General features: G+C 40.6%; 1 protein-coding gene across 8 annotated transcripts; it reads right to left on the bottom strand.

The window, feature by feature from the left end:
- Positions 1–2,706: 2,706 nt before the first annotated feature.
- On the bottom strand, positions 2,707–25,962 carry LOC139530405 (HMG box transcription factor BBX-like). 8 transcript variants are annotated; one of them, XM_071326801.1, is made up of 17 exons: positions 25,820–25,960; positions 23,715–23,796; positions 16,218–16,389; positions 12,187–12,438; positions 11,568–11,769; positions 11,366–11,433; positions 10,296–10,376; positions 9,841–9,921; positions 7,858–7,932; positions 7,660–7,740; positions 6,675–7,488; positions 6,380–6,512; positions 4,727–4,881; positions 4,452–4,541; positions 3,857–4,063; positions 3,522–3,714; positions 2,707–3,193 (listed from the first exon to the last, which is right to left on the bottom strand). In XM_071326801.1, exons 3-17 carry the CDS (start codon positions 16,374–16,376, stop codon positions 3,118–3,120), a joined length of 2,667 nt encoding a protein of 888 aa, XP_071182902.1. In that variant the 5' UTR covers positions 16,377–16,389; positions 23,715–23,796; positions 25,820–25,960; the 3' UTR covers positions 2,707–3,117. The 8 variants fall into 8 exon arrangements, with proteins under 8 accessions (XP_071182902.1, XP_071182922.1, XP_071182908.1 ...); XM_071326821.1 differs by having other exon boundaries at positions 7,660–7,737; XM_071326807.1 differs by lacking the exon at positions 25,820–25,960 and adding an exon at positions 25,200–25,492.
- Between the last annotated feature and the right edge of the window lie 1,905 nt (positions 25,963–27,867).

Raw genomic sequence — 27,867 nt, 5'->3', positions numbered from 1 at the left:
AATCGATTACATTCAAGAGACAGTACTAGCACAAAAGGATATAGTCTATAGTCATTTCAATAACTAATAATATAGGAATTTTATAGAGGCATTTTCTAAATAGAAAAGGTTGAGGGTGATATATTATGGCTGTTTTTGAAGATGTGTGGGGTTGGTTACCGACTTGATTCTAAAATGCTCAAATTAGATCAAAATACTTAAATGCATAATGTCATAAGATGGACATAAATACCTGTGTAATCTTTTAATTTCACTTAATGATATTACATTTTTAAAGATCATCATGATATCATTTTGGTTTGGATCATAAGGTGCAAATATTGTCTATTAAAAGAGGCATTGAAAAGGTGCCAGTACAATGTACACCATTCCCACTTGGGGTTTAAGTCTTAGGAAACCCATCAGATATATAGGATTAGTTGTGCTGATATAATACATTTGTTACCTGAAGATCTACACACCAAGAAAATGCAGTGCAACCACTATGCTAACCTTCGTTTTCAACAGAATTTTCATTTAAAAAGACAACTTTCCCTTTTCTTTGGCAAATGTCTCAAAACCACTAGTTACAAGCATGTACATCGTCACTCTTTTTGGGGAAGACAATTGCTTCATTTGTGTGAAAGAACAACACTGCTGTCTATCAGTGGAAGAACTATGTGTAGTTTACTGCTTGGATGACTTTAGTCACCCTTCAATTTATTTTCTCTCAAACCTAGAAAATATATACAGTATATCTAAGTCTTAAATGTTTGTTTTAAAGATTTCCTTCAAGCTTGGAGTTCGAAAGTCATGATTCAGGTCTGCTTGTTTACAGTCCATTTGCCCGCTTTTAGGGATAAATAAACTAATACAGCATTGCTCGTATCCCTACAAGTCAGTCCAATCCTGACTTGTAAAGATATATTTAATATGGTTTCAATATATTCTACTTTGTGGCATTATAATCCCTTGGCTAAAACTAAGTACCACCATTGGACAATAAGAGGGTTGAACGAATAGCCTTTTTTAAAAGTTCATGTTGTGCCCTGACAGCACACATCATTCAGACATAGCCCAGAAATGGCAATGCAGTCGCTTTAAGAATACAAACTCCGGAAACTACAGGTGGAAACTACCCTTCTAGAAGCAGTGCATCTCAGTGCTCATTTGCTTAACAGGTACAGTAAGCATTGATGCATTATTTTGTGTATGAGCTTTTTGACAACAGTCTTAATCCAGTAAACTAGGCCTCAGGAAAAGAAAACCGAGGTTGGGAACACAAGATAAAAGCAAAAATAAAAAAATCTAGTTCAACAGCATCATAATACACTTAAGTGAAGGAGAAGAATCTAATATAAAAAGAGCAATAAACTCAAAAGAAAAAGCAACAGCGAGAGAAGCATGACTGACTGTAAGACCTAAAAAAAAGAGCATTGGTCAACTTAGAAACAAAAGTCATAATATAGCATAATGATAATTTCATGGAGGACATATCGTTGGGGACTCTTCAACCTTGGAACTAGCTTGCACTACTTGTATAAGCCCGAGACAGCTTTTTCCATCTGATTAGCTTACACCCAGTGCAGACGTCAAGAGTCCCCCAACCCTACTACAGCTCACACACTGTAAACAGAAGAATGGACACAAGGATCAGCTATTTGGATATGGAATGGATGCTAGCCTGTTCTACCTCGGTTAGAACATGCAAAAAAAAGTTTTTAAACAAAATAAAAATATAAAAAACAAACAAAGCATTAAAACCAATTGTCTTGTTACTGAAAAACAAACACGTTCAAAAGCAAAACCTTAATTATTCTCATTGCCTAAGAGTGGACCGTTACTTGGCATAAGAAAATCTCAAAGGCTAGTAGGAGAAACAAAAAGAGACCAGGGAAAACACATTGCCCTACTAAGAAAAAGTTACACCTTAAAAGCGCATCCTACGTTAGTGCAGTGTTCTTTGTTAAAAAACTATCTTAGGAAACTAGTAGCACACATTTGGATTAGCCTTGTAGATGCTACGCAGACTGCGATAAGATCAAGTATTGACACAAAATGCATTTTCATCATTCAAGTATATTCAAACGGATGTAAGATTCATGTGAATGGTTGCGCAGTGGATGGGATGGCAGTGGTTGAGGTACGGCTAACGTCGTAATGAGAGAGTTAAGGCCATGGAGAACCGTCCATACTGTCAGTAACTTTGCTTCTCATCAAATTGAGCCCCACTGTAGGCGACCAACCGCCAGGTAAAACAGGCAGGTTAAGACTTACAATATGCTAACCAAAGGCCTCCCATCTAAGCTTAAACGTAAGCTTAAGTTCAAATGCAAGAGCCTCAATGTGTTGAGTTCAAACTGACAATGAAGGTTAAACAGATCACCGTAGTAGCAGTTGCTAAGCTGGTGGGAAGGCAAGGGATGGAGTAATATGGAATACTTGACCATGGTGTGGAAGGTTAAGAGGTCTGCTTTATCTCTAGACCACACTAAATAGGCAAATCAAAATGAGGGTACCACATGAAATAAATCACAAAGGACTATCTACCAAGCTGTGTCAATTTGTTCAAGCAGGAAGGTGTGCAGGAAGCCACAAGATTCGACTCATCCCTACATTGAGGTATGCTAGGTGGAGGGGACTTTGCAACAGTGTGTGAAAGGGGGAAGGTGTTTTCTTAGAAGTGGTCAAGCTGACCGTGTGTAGGTTTCCTTTCTTTTTCTGAAATGCAATTTTTGTTTGCAAAACTTGACCTTAAAATGGCGTAATATCGGACAAAGATTACACATTAACGTGAACACAACCTGCCTTCCTCAGGGTACTCTAAGTAGGTAGGACCGTACAGGAAGAGAAGGGAGGTAACATCCTACTGCCAAGGGAAGGGTTCAGGAGAATACTTAGAAGGTGAGTGGATGGGAGGAGGTTGGGGGGGGGGGGGGGGGGGTGTCTCTTACCCCACTTTCCCCCTCAGACCAGAGCTCTAGCTAATTCACCACAGAGGAGGGATCCATCCACAAGTCACGTTCCATCTCCTTCCTTCCAGAACAGGATGAGGAGTCGGAGGTTAAAAGTTAAAACGCACACAACACGCAAGCGTCCATTTCGTTTTGCTGGAGGCAGGAGGGCGGCTGATCCACTTCATTGGTCAGCGCAGGAGATGAGGACAGGGGTCTGGGCCATTTCCTTCTGGCTGTCGCCAATCACACGCTGGCCTCTGGTACAGGAGGAAGAGAAGTTGGTAAAGGTCAACCAATCAAGGTATGCACTTTTTGTTCTTGGCATTTGTGTTCGGATGTTTTTTTGTCTGGTTAGTGAAGTAGTGTTTTGGCTCCTCCCTTGTACTTGATTGATAATTTAAGATCATAGATTAGATGTGAAACTCCCTGGTTATCTAAGGACACAAATTGATAGAAAATAAAACATAGCGCATTCACGTTCAAAGTGTACAGAGAAAAATGTACCAGTGTTTAAACAAAAGTTGAAAAGGAACAGCTTCCTTGAAGCAAAGGTGAGTCCATCTTCCTATATTTCTGGCTGCCTACCTGTGAATATTCTCCATGGCTGCCACCTCGGCAAGGGCAGACAGGCTAAAGAAGGCGGGCAGGACTTCGGGTGCACTGCTTCTATCTGCTTCCTCCTGCTTGGGTGCACTGTAGCACTCTGTTTCGTTGCATAAAGTCTCTCGGGGTAATGGCTTGTCGTCCTGCTCCGGGGTCAGGTCCCTGACTTTGTCTTCTGTGATAAAACGGACCAAAGCAGATGCCATGTCATTCAAAATGGCCTCTCAAAATGGCATGCACAGCTAATCCCTCATTTGGTGTTTTCCAGCTCACATACAGTATACAGAATCAACTATTGCCTGTGAGGAAAGACTTACCCTCTGCTGGGGACACCCTGCCGTCGGCCGAGCGCACCAGGTGGGTTATTTTGCTCTTCCTAGCCTTCCTCTTCTGGCTGCCCACCGGCATGCTAGCGCTAGTTCCCATGGCCTCTGGAGAAGGCGTGGCGGTGGCACATGGGGCGGGGGTCTGCTTGGCCTTGGCAGCCGAGTCTGACATGGGGGAGTCACTATGCATCGCTATGTCTGAGAGGGGATAACATTTGAAAAGACCCACTCATTTTCAATAAGGATTTTAGAAATATTGAACCAAAATTCTAACTTGAGATCTGGGCACCTAACTCCAAGATAATTAATGCGTAAATCATGAATTGACTGCAAAAATGGATTTTCTGCTAGATGGTACACTTTTTATTTACTCCTCACTTTGCAAGTTAAAACTTGTTCAACAACTAAAGAGAGAATATTTTACATGTGTCTAAATTCAATGTGAAATAAAAACGCATGGTACTTCCGTTGTCACTTTTTTACATTGCGTAATGTGTGCATTATCCCCAACTATATGTAAATACCATGCCAAGAACATCCACAACTGGATTACAATCCACACACATCACATGATGCTCTAATTCACCTTTGTCCACAGTATTGGGTTTCTCCTTTTTCTGCTTGTACTTGCTAACAATCTTGTGGAATAAAGTCTTTTTCTGAGATGAAGATGGACCTGATATAACAAAACAGATAAACAAAAAAAGAAACAAAAGCATTGCATGCCATGTTAAATGGTAACAATGTGGTAAAGTTCCTGAAAGCGAGGAGCAACAGGAGCAGTATGGGATGCGGAGGGATGGCTTCTGTCAAAACAAATTGAAATGTTTGGTGAACATTCCAGTAACATTCTCTGCTTACCCTTGGCAGGTTTTGGGGGTTGTTCCTCCGGTGCGGTGCTAACGTCTGTTTTTTTCTTCTTGGTGACGGTGGTGCTTTTCTTGTCGAACGTCAGAGGGCTGTACTGCGGCAGGCTGTTGAACTTCTTCTCAAACTCCTCCTCCAGTTTCCCCAAACTGCAAAGGTATGTTGTTGATTAGATACGGGTGGGAACATGCTCAACTCCACTTTCTTCATGAAGGCTTTCATTTTGCGGAAACGCGTTGTAATTTGTTTGTCACTGTTGTTTTTAATATTTCGATAGAAATGCCAACACAATAATAGCTTTTCAAGTTCCCTCTTGCGTGTTTTAAGTGTGCCTTGATCGGATAACTAAGGCCCACTGTTGCTATGTTCCTCGATTACTGAGTCGCTATAAACCGTTTTACGAAGTGGCTTATTATCCATGTCATTCAAGCAGGGTTTGAATTAAACATTGACCCTTGGGAACCCCTAAAAATATGAATGGGATGAACCAACCTTATTGTTAACGCTTATTGTTAACACTTATGCTGCATTAGTTTATGTGTCGGGGGGCTAGGGTCAGTTGGTTATATCTGGAGTAGTTCTCCTGTCTTATCCGGTGTCCTGTGTGAATTTAAGTATGCTCTCTAATTCTCTCTTTCTTTCTCTCGGAGGACCTGAGCCCTAGGACCATGCCTCAGGACTACCTGGCATGATGACTCCTTGCTCTCCCCAGTCCACCTGGCCGTGCTGCTGCTCCAGTTTCAACTGTTCTGCCTGCGGCTATGGAATCCTGACCTGTTCACTGGACGTGCTACCTGTCCCAGACCTGCTGTTTTCAACTCTCTAGAGACCGCAGGAGCGGTAGAGATACTCATAATGATCGGCTATGAAAAGTCAACTGACATTTACTCCTGAGGTGCTGACTTGCTGCACCCTCGACAACTACTGTGATTAATATTATTTGACCATGCTGGTCATTTATGAACATTTGAACATCTTGGCCATGTTCTGTTATAATCTCCACCCGGCACAGCCAGAAGAGGACTGGCCACCCCTCCTCTCGGTTTCTTCCTAGGTTTTGGCCTTACTAGGGAGTTTTTCCTAGCCACCGTGCTTCTACACCTGCATTGCTTGCTGTTTGGGGTTTTAGGCTGGGTGTCTGTACAGCACTTTAAGATATCAGCTGATGTAAGAAGGGCTATATAAATACATTTGATTTGATGGAGGTGCCCACATTAATATTTCAAACACATAGGTGTGCCCATAACCTAACCTGGCCTATTTGCTCTCTTCAGGGATTCCTCAAAGTCAGATGTTAACTTGCACACAGAGGACCCCATTACACCGCAAAGAAAGCAGAGCTAGTTAAATAGACTCTGAAGGAATAATGTATTTTCCACATCCAACAATTCACCAATAGTCTATAAATAAAACAGACTTGCGGCGTAAATGCAAAGAGCATCGAGCCACGAACGCACTTAGCCAATCTCCACTGCCATCCACTTCCATTAGTACAAACGTGAATCCTTGCATGATGGACGTGCCCCTTGTCAAACGGGCTTATTGTTCGTTCACTATATTCTGCTCCCACTAGTCATATTTCATTCAGTTTTCAGTGATAAAACCTAGCACTTTTTGGGGTAAAATGTTCTTGGACAGGGAACTCACCCTGGCGCCGTCTCGTCTTTGGATTTTGACTTCTTTAGCTTCTTGGGATTAGTGGGTCCCATCTGTGAGAAAGCCCAGGTCTCGTCAGTCCAGCCCCCTTCATCAGATCCACTTCGAAAAGAGCCTCTTTTGCCTGATGAACACACACACACACACCACACATACAAAAACAGAGTTTAGAGGAGACAACTGTAAAATTTAAATAAAAGCACAGGAACTTGCTCGGAATGGGTGTAAAACAACAGCATATTGATAGTCATTGTGGAGATAGGGCAGGGGGGTTACTAATACATACCTCTGTCCACGTTGGCCCTCAGTGAGGTCAGCATCCCTTCCGACACCAGGGTCTTGTACAGCGCCCCCTTGCAGCTTCTCTCAGACTTCCTGGAGCCACACCCTTCAGCGTTGGCCTCCGCTTCCCTCTGCTTCTCCTCGACTTTGTGCTTGATGTGCGGGGGGCTGGGAGGGGCGTTGGGCTTCTCCGTGCTGCCCAGGGGGTCCGGGGTGCTGCCGATGCTGGCCTCCTCAGCCTCTGTCTTGGGGCTTGCTAGATTCGCTGCCGTCTCCACTATCGATGGCAGCTCTGTGCGCCTTCTATCCTCCTCCATCTCATCCTCTTCCTTAGCCTTCAGGGGCCTCTTGGCTTTGGACTTCTTTTTGGGTGAGCTGGGCTCTCTCGGAATGGTAACGACGGCGGTGCTAGCCTTCTTCTTGGGTATATCCTCCTCGGCGTCGCCCCAGGCCCCTTTAGCCACGGCCTCGATAGTGTAGAGGAGGCTCTCCAACTCAGACTCAGACGATGGTCGCTTTTTGAGGGTCTTTTTGGGCGAGCCCGGACGAGGGATCTTGTCTTTGTCCACCGCTTTGGGTGGCTCTCTGGCAGTAGCTTCTTTCTTCTTCTTCTTCTTTTTGACGCTGGCTGCTTGGCCGCTGAGCAGCGGGGGACTGGCGTTGGTGGGCGTGGAGGAGGAAGAAGACGGGGGAGAGGAACGAGGAAAATCGGTGATGTTGCCCCCAGTGTCCTCCTTGACCACCGTCTCAGTTTTGATGTGCGGGGCACAGGTATCGTCCTGTGTCTCCATCTTCCCTGCCTCGGAGGCCAAACACATCTATACCAAACACAACAGTGCACATAAATGAACATTTCAGTAGTCACATCAATGTGAAAGTGCTGGAGATAACTATTAGTCATTTCCACTATAGGGGTTTTGAAGATTTCAGTAATATCAAATGGGCTTAAATGGACCCTTAAAGGTTTTGTGATGGAGGGCCTGCAGTACCTCAGCGAGCTGGAAGAGAGCCGACTGGCTACACTGCTTTCCCTCCGGTGCAGTCGACTGGCTTGAATCAGAGGAGATCTGCTTTAATAGACAACAGAGGATAATTAGACAAAACATCACTTTGCATCATAAAGACAATACTATAAAGCGCATGTAATTGTGCAGAGTGGCAGACTTGAGACAGTGTAATGACTGTACCTCTGCCAGTTGAAAAAGAGGGGACTTGTCCTTAGGTACGTCAGACTTTCCCTGCTGTGAGGTGCCAGACCACGTCTGATGAAAAATGGGAAGAAAGGGAGAATGGATAAAGATCATGGGATTATGTACCGGTATGTTCATATTCGTGACTTGTCTATACTAAATATTATGGTAGGTATTAGAGGTCGACCGATTAATCGGAATGGCTGATTAATTGGGGCCCAAGTTTTCATAACAAATCGGAAATCAGTAATTTTGGATGCAGATTTTGCCGATTTTTTTATTTATTTAACTAGGCAAGTCAGTTAAGAACACATTCTTATTTTCAATGACGGCCTAGAAACGGTGGGTTAACTGCCTTGTACAGGGGCGGAACGACAGATTTCTACCTTGTCCGCTCAGGGATTCAATCTTGCAACCTTACGGTTAACTAGTCCAATGCTCTAACCACCTGCCTCACGAGGAGCCCACCTGTTACGCGAATGCAATAAAAGCCAAGGTAAGTTGCTAGCTAGCATTAAACTTATCTTATAAAAAACAATCAATCAATCATAATCACTAGTTATAACTACACATGGTTGATGATATTACTAGTTTATGTAGCGTGTCCTGCGTTGCATATAATCGATGCAGTGCGCATTCGCGAAAAAAGACTGTCGTTGCTCCAACGTGTACCTAACCATAATTATGAAATAACATTGAAGGTTGTGCAATGTAACAGGAATATTTAGACTGATGGATGCCACCCGTATTTCACTGAAAGAATAAATGTTTTGTTTTCGAGATGATAGTTTCCGGATTCGACAATATTAATGACCTACGGCTCGTATTTCTGTGTGTTATGTTATAATTAAGTCTATGATTTGATAGAGCAGTCTGACTGAGCGATGGTGGGCACCAGCAGGCTCGTAAGCATTCATTCAAACAGCACTTTCGTGCGTTTTGCCAGCAGCTCTGCTGTTTATGAATTCAAGCCTATCAACTCCCGAGATTAGGCTGGTGTAACCGATGTGAAATGGCTAGCTAGTTAGCGGGGTGCGCGCTAATAGCGTTTCAAACGTCACTCGCTCTGGGACTTGCAGTAGTTGTTCCCCTTGCTCTGCATGGGTAACGCTGCATCGAGGGTGGCTGTTGTCGATGTGTTCCTGGTTCGAGCCCAGGTAGCGGCGAGGAGAGGGACGGAAGCTATACTGTTACACTGGCAATACTAAAGTGCCTATAAGAACATCCAATAGTCAAAGGTATATGAAATACAAATGGTAGATAGAGAAATAGTCCTATAATTCCTATAATAACTACAACCTAAAACTTCTTACCTGGGAATATTGAAGACTCATGTTAAAAGGAACCACCAGCTTTCATATGTTCTCATGTTCTGAGCAAGGAACTTAAACGTTAGCTTTTTTACATGGCACATATTGCACTTTTACTTTCTTCTCCAACACTTTGTTTTTGCATTATTTAAACCAAATTGAACATGTTTCATTATTTATTTGAGGCTAAATTGATTTTATTGATGTATTATATTAAGTTAAAATAAGTGTTCATTTAGTATTGTTGTAATTGTCATTATTACAAATACATTTTAAAAATCGGCCGATTAATCGGTATCGGCTTTTTTGGTCCTCCAATAATCGTTGTTGAAAAATCATAAATCGGTCGACCTCTAGTAGGTATATACTGAATGCTTTCATTTGTGCCCTCCCTTAAGGCGTGCCCACACATTAGGAAGAGCCAATAGTGGAAGTATTGGCAGATTTGAATTTTGTTGATGTGGATTTCAGTAAGCAGGAAGGTACCCCACTCGGTTTAAAAACCAACTACGTAATAGCACATTAAAATAGCATGTAGAATGATAAAAGTACATACTCATGCAGTATGTAAGCATGCTGAGCAGTTGGCACCTCGCCTATGAATGTTACAGGTCAATAACATTGAGCTAAATCATGTGGTCACAAATAGCCTTTTCCTGAGAATACCCACTTCTGCCTGGTCCCCCCGACTCAAGGGCTTCCCCTCGTCAGCTGTGTCCGTTAAACTGGGCTGAAGCGTGCTAGAGGAGATCTGGAAAGGGACACACAATTGAGGGTTGGCTGACCCATTTCAACAGGAATGAGCCTCACTTCCTTTTCCCTATTGCAGCTTGACGTAAAGTCAGAGCAGGATAGGTCACAGAAAAGGCATAGTAGTGCCATCATTTTAGGGAATGTTATGATTGTGGCATATGTGGTGTGTTGGGTATGGTAGGGTTACTTTAAGAGCAAACTGAACCATTTCTATGCAAATAGATAATAAATGTAACGTAGGCAATCTTTTATACATCTATGCATATTGGCATAAAATCAACAAACTTGTGTCAGATTGCGGTTGCCGTGACAGGCCTACTAAATAGTGTTACAAGACGTTCAAGAGAACCATCCCATTCTAGGTGGTCTTACCTCAGCAAGTTGGAATAGGGAGGAGTTCTCAGGGTGCTTTGTGACATCTGTGGCTCCAGACTTTGAAGAACTGGAGGAAATCTATGGAGGTTCAATTCACACTTAAATGCACACACATTTGAATAACGTGATCTTTGAATTTGCATCTCACAGTGCTTTTCCAACAAATGAGAGAATGACTTAAGTCCTTCAGAAATATTTCCATTAAAACAATGATTTCTAGATTAAAGTTGTTGCACAACATGGAAAAGCTCAGTTTGACGAGTTGTAAAACCACTAGACCGGGCCTATACGTTATTTCATAAACCCATATAACTCTGAGGTCCCCTGGTGGTGAATTGCTGCACTACAGCCCAGGACTTATACTGAACAAAAATATGAACGCAACATGCAACAATTTCATTGATTTTACAGAGTTACTGTTCATTTGAGGAAATCAGTCAATGAAATAAATAAATTAGGACTTAATCTATGGATTTCACGACTGGGAATACAGATGTGCATCTGTTGGTCACAGATACTTTAAAAAGAAATGGGCCTCAGGATCTCGTCACTGTATTTTTGTGCAGTCAAATAACCATCGATAAAATGCAATTGTATTTGTTGTCCATAGCTTATGCCTGCCCACCATGGGGCGGTGGGGTTATGGTATGGTAGATAAATTAACATTCAATTTGCTGGCAACAGCTCTGGTGGACATTCCTGCAGTCAACATGCCAATTGCACGCTCCCTCAAAACTTGAGACAAGACATCTGTGGCATTGTGTTGTGTGACAAAAATGCACATTTTAGAGTGGCCTTTTATAGTCCCCATTACAACTGTGTAATGATCATGCTGTTTAATCAATTTCTTGATATGCCACACCTGTCAGGTGGATGAATTATCTTGGCAAAGGAGAAAGACTCACTAACATGGATGTAAACAAATTTATGCACAACATTTGAGAGAAATAAGCTTTTTGTTCATGTGGAAAATTTCTGGGATCTTTTATATCAGCTCATGAAATGTGAGACCAACACTTTACATGTTACATTTATATTTTCGTTCAGTGTAGTATGATGTGACATACCTCTCTGGCAGTAAGGGCATGCTCCCCAGCCAACAGTAGCATGCTTAGACCACCCATCTTTGTGGGATCTGGGAAGGCACAAAATGAAGGCAAGTTGGGATGAATCTTTACTAATTTGACATTAATTCAGTGGCAGCTATGCTGAGACATGACATTCATATTTTATAAGCTGTTTAACCCAGAAATGTGTCACTTGACGCACCTGCCATGGCGAAATTAAGCTGTGGTGTGCTGTCAGTCTTGGGCACTTTCTTGGCAGTGGCACAACCCTTAGGAGAGTTGGAAGGGAAGGACCACACTTTTTTGCGTGTGTTGCTGACAGTGTGGCAGGGGCTCTTGACTGGCTTGTTGGTGGTGGGGCACCACTTGTAGCCTGGGTTAGCCTTCATGAAGGCATCCTTGTACTGGAAGACGACACAAAGCCAGAATGGTTATCAGCAAAAGAAAGACACAGCAATTAATACCTACTTTAGCAAAATGCAGAACATACTGAAGAGGTGTTGTCTCAGTAAAGTCTTTCAAATTAGTTTGCTTGTGATCCTGTGTTGGAGTGCTTGATCTGCTCATTTGCTTGTCACACCGCACAAATCAGGGTTCATTCTCTCTGAACTCTGCCAGTCCATGAGGAAAAATTATCTGAATTTAAAGTGCTCTCCTCAAATGACTAAATCAAATGGAATGGTCCGTTTAGAGAAACAGAAAGGGGCAAATCCTAAGTCAAATATTGATGTAAAAATGATACTTAAATGAAGTCAGGATTCACCCCAGAAGAGAATAAGAAACGTTTGACAGTTCCAGAACAGGGTTTTGGTGGTGCTCACCTCCTTGGCCATGTCCGTGTACTTCTGTTTCTCTTTGGGCTCCAACACAGCCCACCAGTCAGCCAGGATCTTGGTGGCACCGCGGTTGTCCAGCCGAGGGTGCTCCTGCCTCACCAGTGAACGGTGGCGCTTGCAAAAAAGCAGGAAGGCGTTCATGGGCCGGCGGGCCCGCTGCTCTGAAGAGTCCTCCTCCACCTCCATGGGCCCCCCGCATGCCACCTCCGGCCCCCGGCTCTCCCTGACCAGCAATGGCTGTGGACAGATGCATCAGTGATAGATATTTCAATCTTTATCATCACTACCCCCACCACTATCATCATCATCAACAACATCATCATCATCATAACAATGGTAAGGCTCGATTGTTTCAGTTGATATTTCTTTGGGAATAATTCAAAATGTCCTTTTTGGGTATATCCATTGGAATTCAATCACTTTTTGACAGCATCCCTTTTGATTTTAACCTAACTTTCCATACCTATTTGCCCATGGAAGAAGTGGTCAGAAAGTGACTTTTTGGACCTGAATGGCAAAATATTCAGGAGATAACAATTCTCAAAGTTGACCCATTTTGCATACCCCACCATACCATGAGACATCCATGTCTTCATCATTTGAAAAGTTAAATGGTTGACTTTGATATTTTAAAGCTTTCAAACAGGGTTCTCAAACTATTTAATTTCTAGAAGTTATATAAAAATGTATTTTAACTTTAAATGTAAATGATAAAAAAAACATGTCAACTCAGATTTGTTTCATATTCGCATATGTTGTAGCTTAGACCCTACTTTACATCATCTGCTCTTGAATACAGGATGGGTGTCATTTCAAATCATAGAAATAGGGTGGACCGGCTGTTCCATAGAATGGACCTATCCCTTCAGACCACTGTAATTATGACTTCTAATTACTACCACAAAGATGACAGCCGGTCCACCCACTGTCAAATGTCAACTTAAAATGGTCATGTCTATTGGATAATCTATATTTCTAGGATTGAGAGTATAATTTAAAACATATATTCCCTTGCAAGTCAACATTCTCTGGTGTGGACCTCCATCGATCTTTGTTGTACCATTTGAGAGTTGAAATGTCAATTTTATTCCCATTTTAGTAAATGTATTAGCCAAAACATAACACCCACCCTGTATTCAGGAGCATTTCAAACTAAGGCGGGCACAATACAACCTCAGATCTAAAATAAGGGCCTAAGCTACAACATATGCATCATTATTTTATTGTATTAAGGTTTAAAAAAAAACTGTTTTTCAAGAAATTATAAAATAGTATGACAATACTGTTTGTAAGCTTTTAAATTATATAAATCTCAACTGTTTATCTTTTCCAGGGGTGAAGACATGGATGTCTCATATCATGGTTGAGTATGCAAAATAGGTCAACTTTGAACACCTTTATCTCTTGAATGCTTTGCCATTCAGGTGCAAAAAGTAACTTTCTGAGCACTTCTACAATGGGCAAAGATTTGGGCAATGGTTTCATTTAAATCAAATGGGGTGCTGTCAAAAAGTGATTGAATTCAAATGGATTTAACTTTTTTTAATTTTAATATGACAGAAAATGAAAGTGAATACTTCTAGACTACATATAAACCTAGTTATCAAAAACAGTGTTTCAGAAATTTTAAGTAACTGTTGAGTGAATATCTCACTTAAAAAGTTAATATTCTGTTAAAACACACACAAACACATCCTATACTCCTTTGTGGCCAAAGCATAAGTTGGAGAGGGAAAAAAAACACTTTAAAAAACCCTACCTCAATCTTGTATTTTAAACAGACCTTTTAAAGATATCACAACCGGCCGTGATTGGGAGTCCCATAGGGCGGCACACGATTGGCCCAGCGTCGTCCGGGTTTGGCCGGTGTAGGCCGTCATTGTAAATAAGAATTTGTTCTTAACTGACTTCCCTAGTTAAATAAAGGTTAAATAATTTTTACAAATAAATAAAGCTTCAATGCAGCCATTTTTATCTCAATATAATTTCTGGATCACAATTAAGTACCTTACTGATTGTTTTAATTTTTTAACATTAAAACAAAAATAGCTTCTTAGCAAAGACCAATTTCTCAAGCAAGAATTTTGCTAGGACTGTCTGAGTAGGGAGGGGAAAACAGAAAACTTGCTGTTATTGGCAGAGTTTTGGAATTATTTATTTCAAAACAGAAAAATCACATTTTAGACTGCACTGGGGCTTTAAAAATGCTTGCCATTTCCTCATAGAACATGATGATGTGTTGGCTCATTGGCTGAGCTGGCCAATCAGCGCTCTACTCGCATCAATATTTAGGTAATATTTCATAGAAATCTGGAAACACTGGACAGTTACGTTAATGTTTCAATCATATTTTACACAAGGTATTTGGGTCGTTCCGCAAAATGAGTGCCTTATGTCCCCGTTTGATATTTTAAGTAGAAATTGTGCACAAATACTTTAAAAAAAACAGCAACTGCTCTCATTTTAAGGTCAACCCTGTTATGTGAACTTAACTCTCATTTTAATATGGTTGAAACTATTGCTTTTTAAATATATTTTTCAAAAGAAACCTTGAACATCTTATAGTCAAATCATAGTGTAAAAGCAGTTGAGCTAGTTCTACTCTTTTTGGTGATTTTTCTGGTGTTGTGTGGTGGAAAACTGAGCGGGTCGACCACATCAACCCTGTTATCCATAGATAGACATGCTAGAAGAAATGTACTAACAATTACATTCTTGCCCCTCCCTGTTGCAAACAACAAGCTTCCATTCCCCCAGTGACAAGGGGTTTTATGGATGATTTAAGATGAAGTCGTCAACCCTGTTACAGTCAGCCCTGTTACAGTCAGCCCTGTTACAGTCAGCCCTGTTACAGTCATTTGTCACTTAATATACTAATCCTTTTATTTAACCTCTTGAGATGGGAAAACATGTTTTTTATTAAGTTCAACATGTGCTCTTTATGACAGAATGTAGAAATCAGGTGAAATAAAACATTTTTCACCAAGTTACACTACTCAAAAGGCACCTAAATTGGTGGAACGACCTATTTACTATACACAGTGTACAAAACATTAGGAACACCTTCCTAATATTGCGTTGCACCCTATTTTGCCCTTAGAGCAGGCTAAATTCGTCGGGGCATGAACTTTACAAAGTGTCAAGCGTTCCACAGGGATGCTGGCCCACGATGACTCCAATGCTTCCCACAGTTGTGTCAAGTTGGCTGGATGTCCTTTGGGTGGTGGACCATTCTTAATACACACGAGAAACTGTTGAGCGTGAAAAACCCAGCAGCATTGCAGTTTTTGACACACTCAAACCGATGCGCCTGGCACCTACTACCATACCCCGTTCAAAGGCACTTAAATATTTTGTCTAGCCCATTCTCCCTCTGAATGGCACACATTCACAATCCATGTCTCAAGTCTTAAAACTAATTTAACCTGTCCTCGCCCCTTCATCTACACTGATTGAAGTAGATTTAACAAGTGACATCAATAATGGATCATAACTTTTACCTGGATTCACCTGGTCAGTCTATGTCATGGACCTTAATGTCCTAATGTTTTGTATACTCAGTGTATATCAAATTGAATGGGAATTAATCAGCAATTCCCAATTCAGAATTGACCCCTAACCCAGATACAAATTGTTTTAACATGATCAGAAACAATGAGGGACTTCAAATCCAATGGCTGCAGCAGCCTCGCACATCCTTTCAGACCAGCACTGTCTGTCTGCCCCCACATCCAGCCAGTGAGAGATATTTAATAGAGGGGGTTAAGTACTGAGGCTGGTGGTTCTATACTGGAGTCAAAGGTCACTGCATCATATACAGTGAACTAACAAATAGACTGTGTACATGTATCATGGAGCAATAGTCAAGTGGGACTGCGGCAAGAGATTAAAGACTGGAAGTCCAGGGTCATGTTCAGTAGGTCTGAAACTATCTCTACTTGACCAATAACAAATGGTTTTTAATTTCAAAACATGCCTACTGAATGCATCCCCGATCTGCAAAAGAAGACGCTCACCTTCTCCAGTTCTTCTTCGTCCTCCTCCTCTTCCTCCTCCGAGAAGTCCAGGGCCTTCTTGGAGAGTAGCGGGTGCCATTGTAGACACTTGCGCTTGGGCCGCTTGCCGCTCACCTCCACCTCCACAGGAGGCTCCTTACCCCTTCCTCCACCTTTCATGGCGCTGCCAAGCCTGGAGGGGGGAGAAAGATAGTCAGAGTTCACTCACAACTTATTGTGGCATAGGATCAAGTTCCATTTAGACACTGATCTTGGGTCAGTTTTCCCCATTAATGCTTAAAAGCTGAGATCTGCGAAATAGCGCCACTGGCCACCCCACCACAGTTATTGGTTTTGTTGCCGAGCTGAGCATCACGCAATTTTTTTTTTTTAAAGGTGCAATACATACTGTGCGCTATTGCCCGTGCAACAGTATTTGTTGTTTGCAGTAACTTCTTTGTTGATGTAATATCACAAATGGACACGCAGTTTCACCAATATGGATTGTCGCTTTAAGGTGAGGATTGGGGGAGGGGAAGCAGATGCCAGATCTTTACCTAGGGGAAATTCATGTCGGAGCATTTGGGGTTGGGTTTTGTTGAGCGCACTGATCAATGACTTTGTAAGTAGCACTACACAAATACATTGGATTGATTATTGACTGAATTCTTTAGTCTCTTGAGCAACTGCTGGTGTAGGCCATAGTAGTAACAGAGACTAAAGGTTAAAGGTCATGAAAAAGTGATCCCTTTAATTAGGCACCCTGACGAGGGCTCAAACGGTGGTCCCTGTGACTGTCATTCCAAAACCAATATATTATACCAAAAGGCCAAAATCGCTTGGTAATGTCACTCGGTTTTGTACTAAGATACAGAATTAGCAGTAAATTGAGGCTGCCATTTCAAAAGTACTTTGAGACTGAACACCAGACTGCCCATGTCTCTAATTGGCTGATGGCATCATCACTTCTGGCCACAGCCAGGGTGTGGTCAATAGAGTGCACAATTCTAAGTGTAGATACGCTTGCAGGATAGTATGGATTTCTTGCGTGTGTGGTGCAATTTCATCTAGCAGATGCTTTTATCCAAAGCAACTTAGTCATGTGTGCATACATTTTACATATGGGTTGTTGTGAAATTGTTAGATATTACCGCATGGTCGGAACTAGAAGCACAAGCATTTCGCTACACTCGCATTAACATCTACTAACCATGTGTATGTGACCAATAAAATTTGATTTGACAACCATTCGATTCTACACTTCTATACTTGGGTATAGCAAGAAAACCTCAAATCTGACAAAAGACAAGTCTTTGTTTTAGGGCAGGTTGTGATACCACAGCATTTGATCAGATTAACACACATCTGTGTGTATTTACTCTATGGTAAAGGGTATGCAGTATCTATCCTTCAATTTCTGTAATACTTAGGAAACAAATTGTAATTGATAGCTGGGTCCAATGCATTTATAATATTTTTTTTCACTGCCCTCAAATATTTTATTAATAAAAAAATGTATTTTTTGTTAAAAGGGCAATTCCGCCACTTTTCAACCTCAAATTCATTATCTACAGTGCCATACCAGTGTCTACATACAGTGAGGTCCAAAACTATTTGGACAGTTGTTTGGCTCTGTATTCCAGCACTTTGGATTTGAAACGCTACAATGACTGAGGTTTAAGGTGCAGACTCTGTTGTGGAAAAAGTACCCAATTGTCATACTTGAGTAAAAGTAAAAGATACCTTAATAGAAAATGACTCAAGTAAAAGTCACCCTGTAAAATTCTATTTGAGTAAAAGTCTAAAAGTATTTGGTTTGAAATATACTTAAGTATCAAAAGTAAAAGTATATATAATTTCAAATTCTTTATATTAAGCAAACCAGATGGCATAATTTTCTTATTTTAATTTATGGATAACCAGGGGCATGCTCCAACACTCATTTACAAACAAAGCATGTGTTTAGTGAGTCATCAGTGCAGAGGCATTATGGATGACCTCTTGATAAGTGTGTGAATTTGATCAATTTTCTGTCCTGCTAAGCTTTCAAAATGTAACAAGTACTTTTGGGTGTCAGGGAAAATGTATGGAGTAAAAAGTATATACATATTCTTTAGGAATGTAGTGAAGTAAATGTTGTCAAATTAAAATAGTAAAGTACAGATGTCTCCAAAAATGACTCAAGTAGTACTTTAAAGTCTTTTTTTAAGCACTTTACACCACTGCAGACTGTCAGCTTTAAATTTGAAGGTATTTTCATCCACATCGGGTGAACTGTTTAGAAATTACAGCACTTTTGTACATACTGTAGTTCTCGCCCCCACCCCCATTTGAGTGAAACAAAAGTATTTGTTTCAAATCCAAAGTGCTGGAATACAGAGCCAAAAACAAAACACGTGTCACTGTCCAAATACTTACGGTGACCGTATTACCACCACAACAACGGTCACGAGTCAGTATGGCAGTCTAATTCGATGTGACCGTTTAGTCATGGTATTTAGGCTTCTCCAAGCTCTGATGTGGCTGACGTCATTATTTATTATTATTATTATTATTATTATTTATCATTATTGAGGCGGCAGGGTAGCCTAGTGGTTAGAGCGTTGGACTAGTAACCGAAAGGTTGCAAGTTCAAATCCACGAGCTGACATGGTACAAATCTGTCGTTCTGCCCCTGAACAGGCAGTTAACCCACTGTTCCTAGGCTGTCATTGAAAATAAGAATTTATTCTTAACTGACTTGCCTAGTTAAATAAAGGTTAAAAAAATAAAATAATTAGTAGCCTACCAAACTAACTACCTGGTACTCAGCACTGGTACTCAGCACTCTATTGCCTCTCTAAATCACTCTGACATCAATGCAAACATAATCGAAAATCTAATTAAACACTTCATGAGAGCTCATGTTGGGCAACATTTCTATAGGCCAGCGATTCTCAATCCTGGTCCTGGCTACCCAAAGGGGTACACATTTTTGCTTTTGCCCTAGCACTTCACAGCTGATTTAAAATGCTGATTCAAATGATCAAATCATCAAACTTTGACTTAAATCAGGTAGTGCTAGGGCAAAAACCAAGATGTGCACCCCTTTTGGGGTTGAGAACCACTGCTATAGACTATGCAATTGCGTGAGAAAACAGCCTCTATCAAAAAGCGGATCCCATCAGCTTTCTATAGGCTAGGCCTACTATATTTATTTCTCAACCTTCCTAATATTAAGCACATGGCTTCGCTTTAAAAGAGGAGTATAGTCTAACTGGCTGGCATGAAAATAAATCACGGGGGAAAGCATCCTCCATTCGCTATTTAAGTTATTCTACAATGTAGAAAATAGTCAAAATTAAGAAAAACCCTGGTTTGAGTAGGTGTGTCAACTTTTGACTGGTTTTTATATATATATAATATTATTCCCTGTTAGTCAGCACCTCGACACTAAATCATTTTCTCTGGGTGTGCGCCAACTCATGCTTTTGATGATGTCATCGGGTAGAACTTTTAAGCTTAATATTTTTTAGAAATGCACCATTTTCACATATGTAGACACTGGTATTGTGCTGGGGATAATGAAAATGAGGTTGAAAAGTGGTGGAATTGCCCTTATTCAAATACCTATCACACTATACATTTAGCAACTACAGGATGTATTTCAAACTTCATGTGCAGTAAAAACTTTCGTATGACTTAAATAATTTTATCGATAGCAGTGGGAAAAAAGGGTGCTTTTTGATAAGGACACCAAAGACGTCAAGAATGATACGCATAAATAAAAGGACAGCACTTCTAATAGCTTATTTGCAGGATAACTTTTCTTTCATATTGATTTAGAGATTTAAAATGTGGCACTGACTTGATCTTGGATTGTCGTTTCAGAATTGTCTCAATTAAGAGTTTGGTGTTGGACTCGATGGGCTATGCACGTGCGGTTACAAACCTGGCTTGCGTTAGCGGCAGGTACAATATCAATATCCACCTTCCTAAAATGGATGAAGCCCGAGTTGGAATGTGAATCTGAAGCTGGCTAGCTTTTAAAAAATCCTGAATAGATCTAGCTAGCATCTTAGTATACACCTCAGGACTTAGATCGATACTTGCCTATAAGTTCCTTAATAGGAGCAATCCACAGTTGAAACAATAAGAGAGCAGGATTCCAACCAGTCTTTCCCACCAGTCTTTCAGTAAAAAGCTGAGGGACTGGGTGGGAGAAATGTAACCACTCAAATGCATGGATAGAGATACAGATGCATTGGGCAACCATCCATATCAACATGGATGGTCAGTCCATTTTGAGGCTTTACAGCATTTGTTTACATTTACTTTGTTTACAAACATTGGCGTACAACATGCTTATATTTTGGGTTCTGATGGGGGACGACAGTTTAACTAATCTCATGAAGCATTTATGTTACATTCTTCACGAATCAATGGGTACATATCATTAATTAAAAGTCCAAAAATGAATGTAGCAACTGCAGATTGCCCCATTAATCCACCATATAACATCTTCATAAATTTCATGTGGAGTAACAAGGTGATAAAATAAACCAAAATACATTTGCCTTTTAACAACAATGATTAGAGTGCTAGTAAATCAGACAGTTAAAATTGTCTTCATGTGCAATGTTATCCCTCATTACTACTATAATTGACATCTCGTGCTATTTGCATGTGGAACTGTTACATGTACAGTCCCTTCAAAAAGTATTCACACCCCTTAACTTTTTCCACATTAAATGTTTTCATTATGTTACAGCCTTTTTGTTGTGTTTTGTGTTACAAAGTATAATTATGTTTTTAGTATTTTTTTGGACTAATTAATTAAATGAAAAGCAGAAAAGTCTTGAGCCAATAATTATTCAACCCCTTTGTTTTGGCAAGCCCAAATATACTGAACAAAAACATTAAATGCAACAATTTCAAAGATTTTACTTACAGTTCATATAAGAATCAGTTAATTGAAATAAATTCATTAGACCCTAATCTATGGATTTCACATGACTGGGAATACAGATTTGCATCTGTTGGTCAACAGATACCTTAAAAAAGTAGGGGCGTGGATCAGAAAACCAGTCAGTATCTGGTGTGACCACGATTTGCCTCATGCAGCGCGACATCTCCTTTGCATAGAGTTGATCAGGCCGTTGATTGTGGCCTGTGGAATGTTGTACCACTCCTCTTCAATGGCTGTGCGAAGTTGCTGGATATTGGCGTGAACTGGAACACACTGTCGTACATGTCGATCCAGAGCATACCAAACATGCTCAACGGGTGACATGTCTGGTGAGTATGCAGGCCATGGAAGAACTGGGGCACTTTCAGCTTCTAGGAATTATGTAGTAGGAATTATGTACAGATCCTTGTGAAATGGGGCCGTGCATTATCATGCTGAAACATGAGGTGATGGTGGCGGATGAATGGCACGGCAATGGGCCTCAGGATCTCGTCACAGTAATTCTGTGCATTAAAATTGCCATCAATTAAATGCCATTGTATTCGTTGTTTATGCCTGCCAGTACCATAACCCCACCATGGGGCACTCTGTTCACAACGGTGACTGTTGTTTAATGCTCATGCGGTTTAATCAGCTTCTTAATATGCTATGCCTGTCAGGTGGATGGATTATCTTGGCAAAGGAGAAATTCTCACTAACAGGGATGTAAACAAATTTGTGCACAAAATTCTAAAGAAATAAGCTTTTGGGGAATATGGGACGTTTTGGGGATCTTTTTTTTCAGCTCATGAAACATGGGACCAACACTTTACGTGTTGTGATTATATTTTTGTTCAGTGTAAGTTCAGAAGTAAAAGTGTGCAATAATAGTGTTTACCATGATTTTTCAAATGGCTACCCATACATACTATAATTTGTAAGGTCCCTCAGTCAAGCAGTGAATTTCACACACAGATTCAACCAAAGACCAGGGAGGTTTTCCAATGGCTCACAAAGAAGGGCACCTACTGGTAGATGGGTAAAAAAAATAAAAAAATAATCTGACATTGAATAACCCTGGTGTAGTTATTAATTACACTTTGGATGGTGTATAAATTCACCCAGTCACTACAAAGATACAGGCGTCCTTCCTATTTGCAATAAGGCACTAAAGTAATACTGCAAACAATGTGGCAAAGAAATCAACTTTTTGCCCTGAGTGGCACAGCAGTCGAAGGCACTGCATCTCAATGCTAGAGGCGTCACTACAGACCCTGGTTCAATTCCAGGCCGTATCACATCCAGCCGTGATTGTGAGTCCCATAGGGCGGCGCACAATTGGCCCAGCATTGTCCGGGTTAGGGTTTGGCCGGGGTAGGCCGTCATTGTAAATAAGGATTTGTTCTTAACTGACTTACCTAGTTAAATAAAGGTAATACATAAAAAATAGTTTGGGGCAAATCCAACAACACATCACTGAGTACCACTTCATATTTTGAAGCATGGTGGTGGCTGCATCATGTTATGGGTACGATTGTCATCAGCAAGGACTAGGTTGTTGTTTTTTTTAGGATAAAAATAAAACAGAGCTAAGCACAGGCAAAATCCTAGAGGAAAACCTTGTTCAGTCTGCTTTCCAACAGACACAGGGAGACAAATTTACCTTTGAGCAGGACAATAACCTAAAACACAAGGCCAAATACACAATGTAGTTGCTTACAAAGACAACATTAAATGTTCCTGAGTGGCCTAGTTACAGCTTTGACTTAAAATCGACTGTCTAGCAATAATCAACATATCATTTTTTTGTTTTATATAATAATGGGCAAATATTGTACAATTGAGGTGTGCAAAGCATTTGATTATTTTGTGTAGATCGTTGACCCACAAAAAAGGTCCCACTTTGTAACAACAAAATGTGGGAAAAGTAAAGGGGTGTGAATACTTTTTGAAGGCATTGCATAACCTTTAACTTTGTTCAAACTGGTTTGCAGTCTCTTTTACGCAGTGAACTTCTGAATCTTTGCATACTATTAAAGCGTCAACTACAAATCACGTACTAGAATCGGGCACTGAGTTTTTCCTTACCATGTGACCTAACAAGGGCCCTGAGTTTTTCCTGGTCAGGTTGGTCAAGACAAGCTCAGAGCCCTATGAGGGTTGTGCTATGGGATAGCCATGCATAGTGTGCACACACACCTGAGACCGAGTCACACTGTTTCACCATTGTTGAATCAGCTCGTTAGTGTGCAGGTTATGCAACCACAGGATTGTAGGAATTACTCTTAAATAAAGTAATTATGTAATTTGGAAACAATCATCTTAATCGAAGGCTATATCTCAATGACACTGCGCAATTATTGACATAACCATATAAATGATTATTGTGCTTACTCTCAAATCAGGTATGACAATAAATTATGTAATATTAATATGAGGAGACACAGGCTATATTGTTAATATGAGGATATAATAACATGAAGCATTATGGCATATCAATGAGTGGATACCATGGGCAATTGACAAATAGGTAAACAAAAGAGAAGAAACATTGACCTGGAGGATATGGGATGGATTGCAGGCATACTTACTTAGGCACAGACTATGGAAAAGCTGTATCTGAAAGATGAAGATGAATCTGTCAGTCAGGCTTTGTCATGCGATGATGATGACCTATAAAATACAAGACACTGCTCTCAGTCAAGCGATACATTTGCAATGCTTGGTTAACGCACCAAAGAACCACAGAGGCTAGGATTCTAGTTTTATTCTTCAGTAGCCATAGTAAACATGTTTATTAATCATCACTGTGACAAGAACTTAAAACGGGTGTGTAGTCTAGTCTTCAATATGTGATAAGGCTTCGAACTATTGTGGGACATTATTTGTTGTTGTTGAAACACGGTGTCGATTCCAAATCTGTGCAGTCCATCGTACATAGGCGCTTTTCAGAAACCCAGGAACGTAGACAATAGAGCAGTTAACTCTCAGTTCATAATAAAAGACGCAATATCAGGTAAATACAGTTCAGTCGATAAGATTGGCTATACTACACTATTGTAGCGGTTATTTTCTGGTAAAACCGGTGCTGACTGTAAACCTGATTAGGCTGTCACGGAATCAATAAAGTGAACCCACCGTAAACATTACATGAGCAACATTGTTCATAAATTAGTATAAACTAATATTTTGTTTACCTAACCCAAAGTCCTTAGTATAAAGCTCACATTAGCATCTATGCAAAATGTCGATCTAGGGTCTGAAAGGATAGACAAGCGAATGAGAGTCCATCTTGCTTTGGGGAAAATGAAGTATAAATCTCACTCCTGTCAAACTCGTATGCATTCATTGACAAAGGTATTCCACATGGACAAATCGGCACCTTTCATTACTTAAACTAGGGATTTTCCGTCCAGATATTTGCGGCAATACGTTTAATGGGCATCATAGTCACCATTTCCTACCAGTTACTAGGAATAAAAGTAGCTTGTTAGCTTGCTAGCTCTCAGACTCAAATTGCTCCAGCCCGCCTGCTGAACGTGTCGTATGCAAAACATGCAATGGTTCCAAAAGGCCACGAGCGACTATAAGTGACAAACATCCATGGAATTGTAACCAAACTTCATTAATTTGATTGTTTTCACGCAATCGAACGCTGCCACCATTCGTTTAGTAACAATGTAGCCGTGCATTTCATAGGGGTAGTGCTCCCGTTTCTCAGAGGAATGCAAATACTCTCGCTTTACCATGTCGTACATGTTGTCTCAGTCTTTTGCAATGGTCGTTTTTTACCGAACAGTGACTTAAAATGTACACCAAACGGCTTTGAGGGATGAAATTTACGATTATAACAACACGTTTATAAATGAAAGCCCATTGAAGACATTAAATAATTCACGAAAAACAAAAAAGCACCACGCTGACCACTTCGAGAGCGGCGATACACTGATACAAACCTCACACTGGATGACTGAGTGGTTTAGGTGAAAACGACACTGTGATTTTGATAAGGGCTAAAATACCAACAAGTTCTCTGTCATGACGGCATATAGCCTAGGATACATATTCAAACATACCTCTGATACCCAGCTCGAATGCCAGGGCCCTCTCATCCCCAGCTGCGTCCACCTTAAAACTTATTGACACATAACAGTTCGGCACTGGCTGTACAATAACACAAATATGAACTCTCTTCACCGGATGAACGCTACAGAGCAACACAACGATCTGAAATCACCAAACTAAATATGAAAATGCACGAATTATATTGAAATCAGATAAATGATCAGTTACATTAGGTCGCAGTGGCGTACTTTCGTTTTCCTCGAACAAATTTTGCATCTTCTCTAATCTACCCTCCCCCGTTCGAACTGTTCTAGGGCTATGGTCTTGTAAAGCCTTGTGCAGTATGATGTCCATAGCCAAGCACTGACTGGCCTAGCCGTGTCATCACCCATTCAGATTCTGGCCTTACAACACACAAATTTTAAACAAACTTTCTCTTTGCAACGTGCTTGAAAACGTCACTGAAAAGATGTGAGTAGCGAGAAAAAAATGACTATTTTAATCAGAAAGTCACTGCCTGTGTCTCAGTCGTGTGTGACTACTTAATATAGCTTCCTGGGTGTTGCGTTACAGTGAGGGATCGAAGTGTTTGGAAAATAAAGTGTAACAGTCAAAGTATTCCAGCACTCACCTGCAACAGGCCACCCAGAATGTAAAGGTAACTAAAGCGTGGTGCTCCAACTGAGCCGTTGTCAACCTCATTCACCCTCGCTTAGTGTTCTTCTCTGACCAGAACCGTTTTTACAACATACAGAGAGTACTGTACATACAGAGTGAAAATAGCCTTATCATGTAAGGCTGATCGTGATTGGAGGATGGCTTGAACGACAGCTCGAATCAACCAAACAGAGAGAACATTACAGTTGTGTATTGTTCTGAGACAGCAAGATATAATGTCTTCATAATGTTCAGGACATGTACAGTTACACTGTACAACCAGGTAGGGTAGAACGAAGAAAATGCACACCAATTATTCAGAAGCCATACTCGCACATGGAATCTCGTTGTAAATTAAATGTACACAATATAGGCCTAACCATGATAGCACATAGCCTACAAATTGACACTACCGGGAGCTATAATGTTTCACGGAATACGCGCTTCAAATGAAGTCACATGTTTAAAGCTAGAATCATTAGTTGCTACATCATTTTTTGGACTTACAAATTAATGCTATATAGGCCTAATAATTGATTCTTGAAGAATATAACTTGTCTCGTAAGCATAGTTCAACTATCGTACCCCATCATAACCCCAAATATACGCTTGTTTTACTCCAATGCTTGTAAACAACGTGCATGTAAACAAACACTGTATAGCCTCAAAACATGGTTAAAACTATTTGATATCATGGATGATCAGTCCTTGCATCCATAGGTTTGTCTATGAATTTGAGAATGGTAAAAAAAAAATCAACTCCCATCCCTTAGCTTTTTAGAGAAATGGGGCGGAGAAACCGACGTCTGTGTGCATCTAACAGTAGGCTATATCTTCCTCCACTGTCCCCATACCGGGCTCAAACCATTGATCCTCTTTTTGCCAACACACGTGACCGTCTTTGAAACAAACTAACCTTATTGAGCTATATAAAATGATCATATTTACTAGCTCCATTGGCAACATTTCTAGCTAGCTGTGGATTGAGTTTACGGCACTTGCTTAACTATATTACACTCACCATTTCTAAAATAGCTACACAACGAGCGATGCCAGTGAAATCCACATACGTGTGCTGCTAACTGTCCGCATACAGTTAACTAATTTACTGCCTGGTGATTTACCACCAACACTCCATCCCACCTAAACAAGCTGAATTTCAGGCGGTCTTTTCAAACACTAAAAGGGCATTATAATTATGTTCTTAATTTTAACGTACTATTCCAACATAATAGGGTGGAAATATGTATAAAACACAGAAAAATCACGTTGTTGACTGCACTGGGCCTTTAAACATTTGATAAAATTGGTATGGCCTAACTAAGCCTTGTCTGAGCCAGAAAACAGGATCTCCTGTTTCTGTAGTATGAGCAGTGGTGACCTGTCATTTTTTTTGGGGGGGGGGCCTGTTTTGGATGTTATTTTGGCATTAATATGTGTCACATATCAGTTTGCAAACAATGTAAAACAAATAAATAATAATAATGAATTGAGTTACTAAAGCTGTATACAAACTTGGTCTCTTTATTGCTTTCTTCAGTAAGCCAGTACCAAAATGCAGGTGTTTCAGCCAAGCTCAGTGCTTTCAGCGCTGATGGGGCAGCCAGCAGAAAATACAGGAGCGTAGGGGTTGGTAATATTCTCTTGTTGCGCCGTGATTGGCTTAATGTTCTGTCACTCATGGGACACTATGTCACCGAAAAATCTATGGGTAGAGCTTGAATATTTAAGCCCCTTGGGTGTTGCCATAGAGTTACATTAGAAGTGCCCATCCATGAAGGCTCAAGGTCATTGGCCACACATAAAATGACGTCAAATCACATTATATCTACAGTAGTTTTGATTGGACATGTCAACATCATACTTTCAAAATCTTAGCTAGCAAGCTAGCAGTCATCAAATCAAATCAAAGTTTATTTGTCACGTGCGCCGAATACAACAGGTGCAGACCTTACAGTGAAATACTTACTTACAGGCTCTAACCAACAGTGCAAAAAAGGTATTAGGTGAACAATAGGTAAG

The sequence above is a fragment of the Salvelinus alpinus genome, chromosome 1, assembly GCF_045679555.1.
Source record: "Salvelinus alpinus chromosome 1, SLU_Salpinus.1, whole genome shotgun sequence".
Taxonomy (NCBI): domain Eukaryota; kingdom Metazoa; phylum Chordata; class Actinopteri; order Salmoniformes; family Salmonidae; genus Salvelinus; species Salvelinus alpinus.
Note: the sequence above shows the minus strand (reverse complement) of the source record. Positions and strands in the feature narration are given on the sequence as shown.

What these genes read in the sequence shown, in the direction of transcription:
- LOC139530405 (XM_071326782.1), bottom strand. Translation starts at nt 25,890, where the DNA reads ATGAGGTTGACAACGGCTCAGTTGGAGCACCACGCTTTAGTTACCTTT. An exon ending in ACCCAATACTGTGGACAAAG is followed by an intron (nt 4,064 to 4,451) that starts GTGAATTAGAGC and finishes ATCCCCTCTCAG; the next exon opens with ACATAGCGATGCATAGTGAC. An exon ending in GCCATGGAGAATATTCACAG is followed by an intron (nt 3,194 to 3,521) that starts GTAGGCAGCCAG and finishes CTCCTGTACCAG; the next exon opens with AGGCCAGCGTGTGATTGGCG.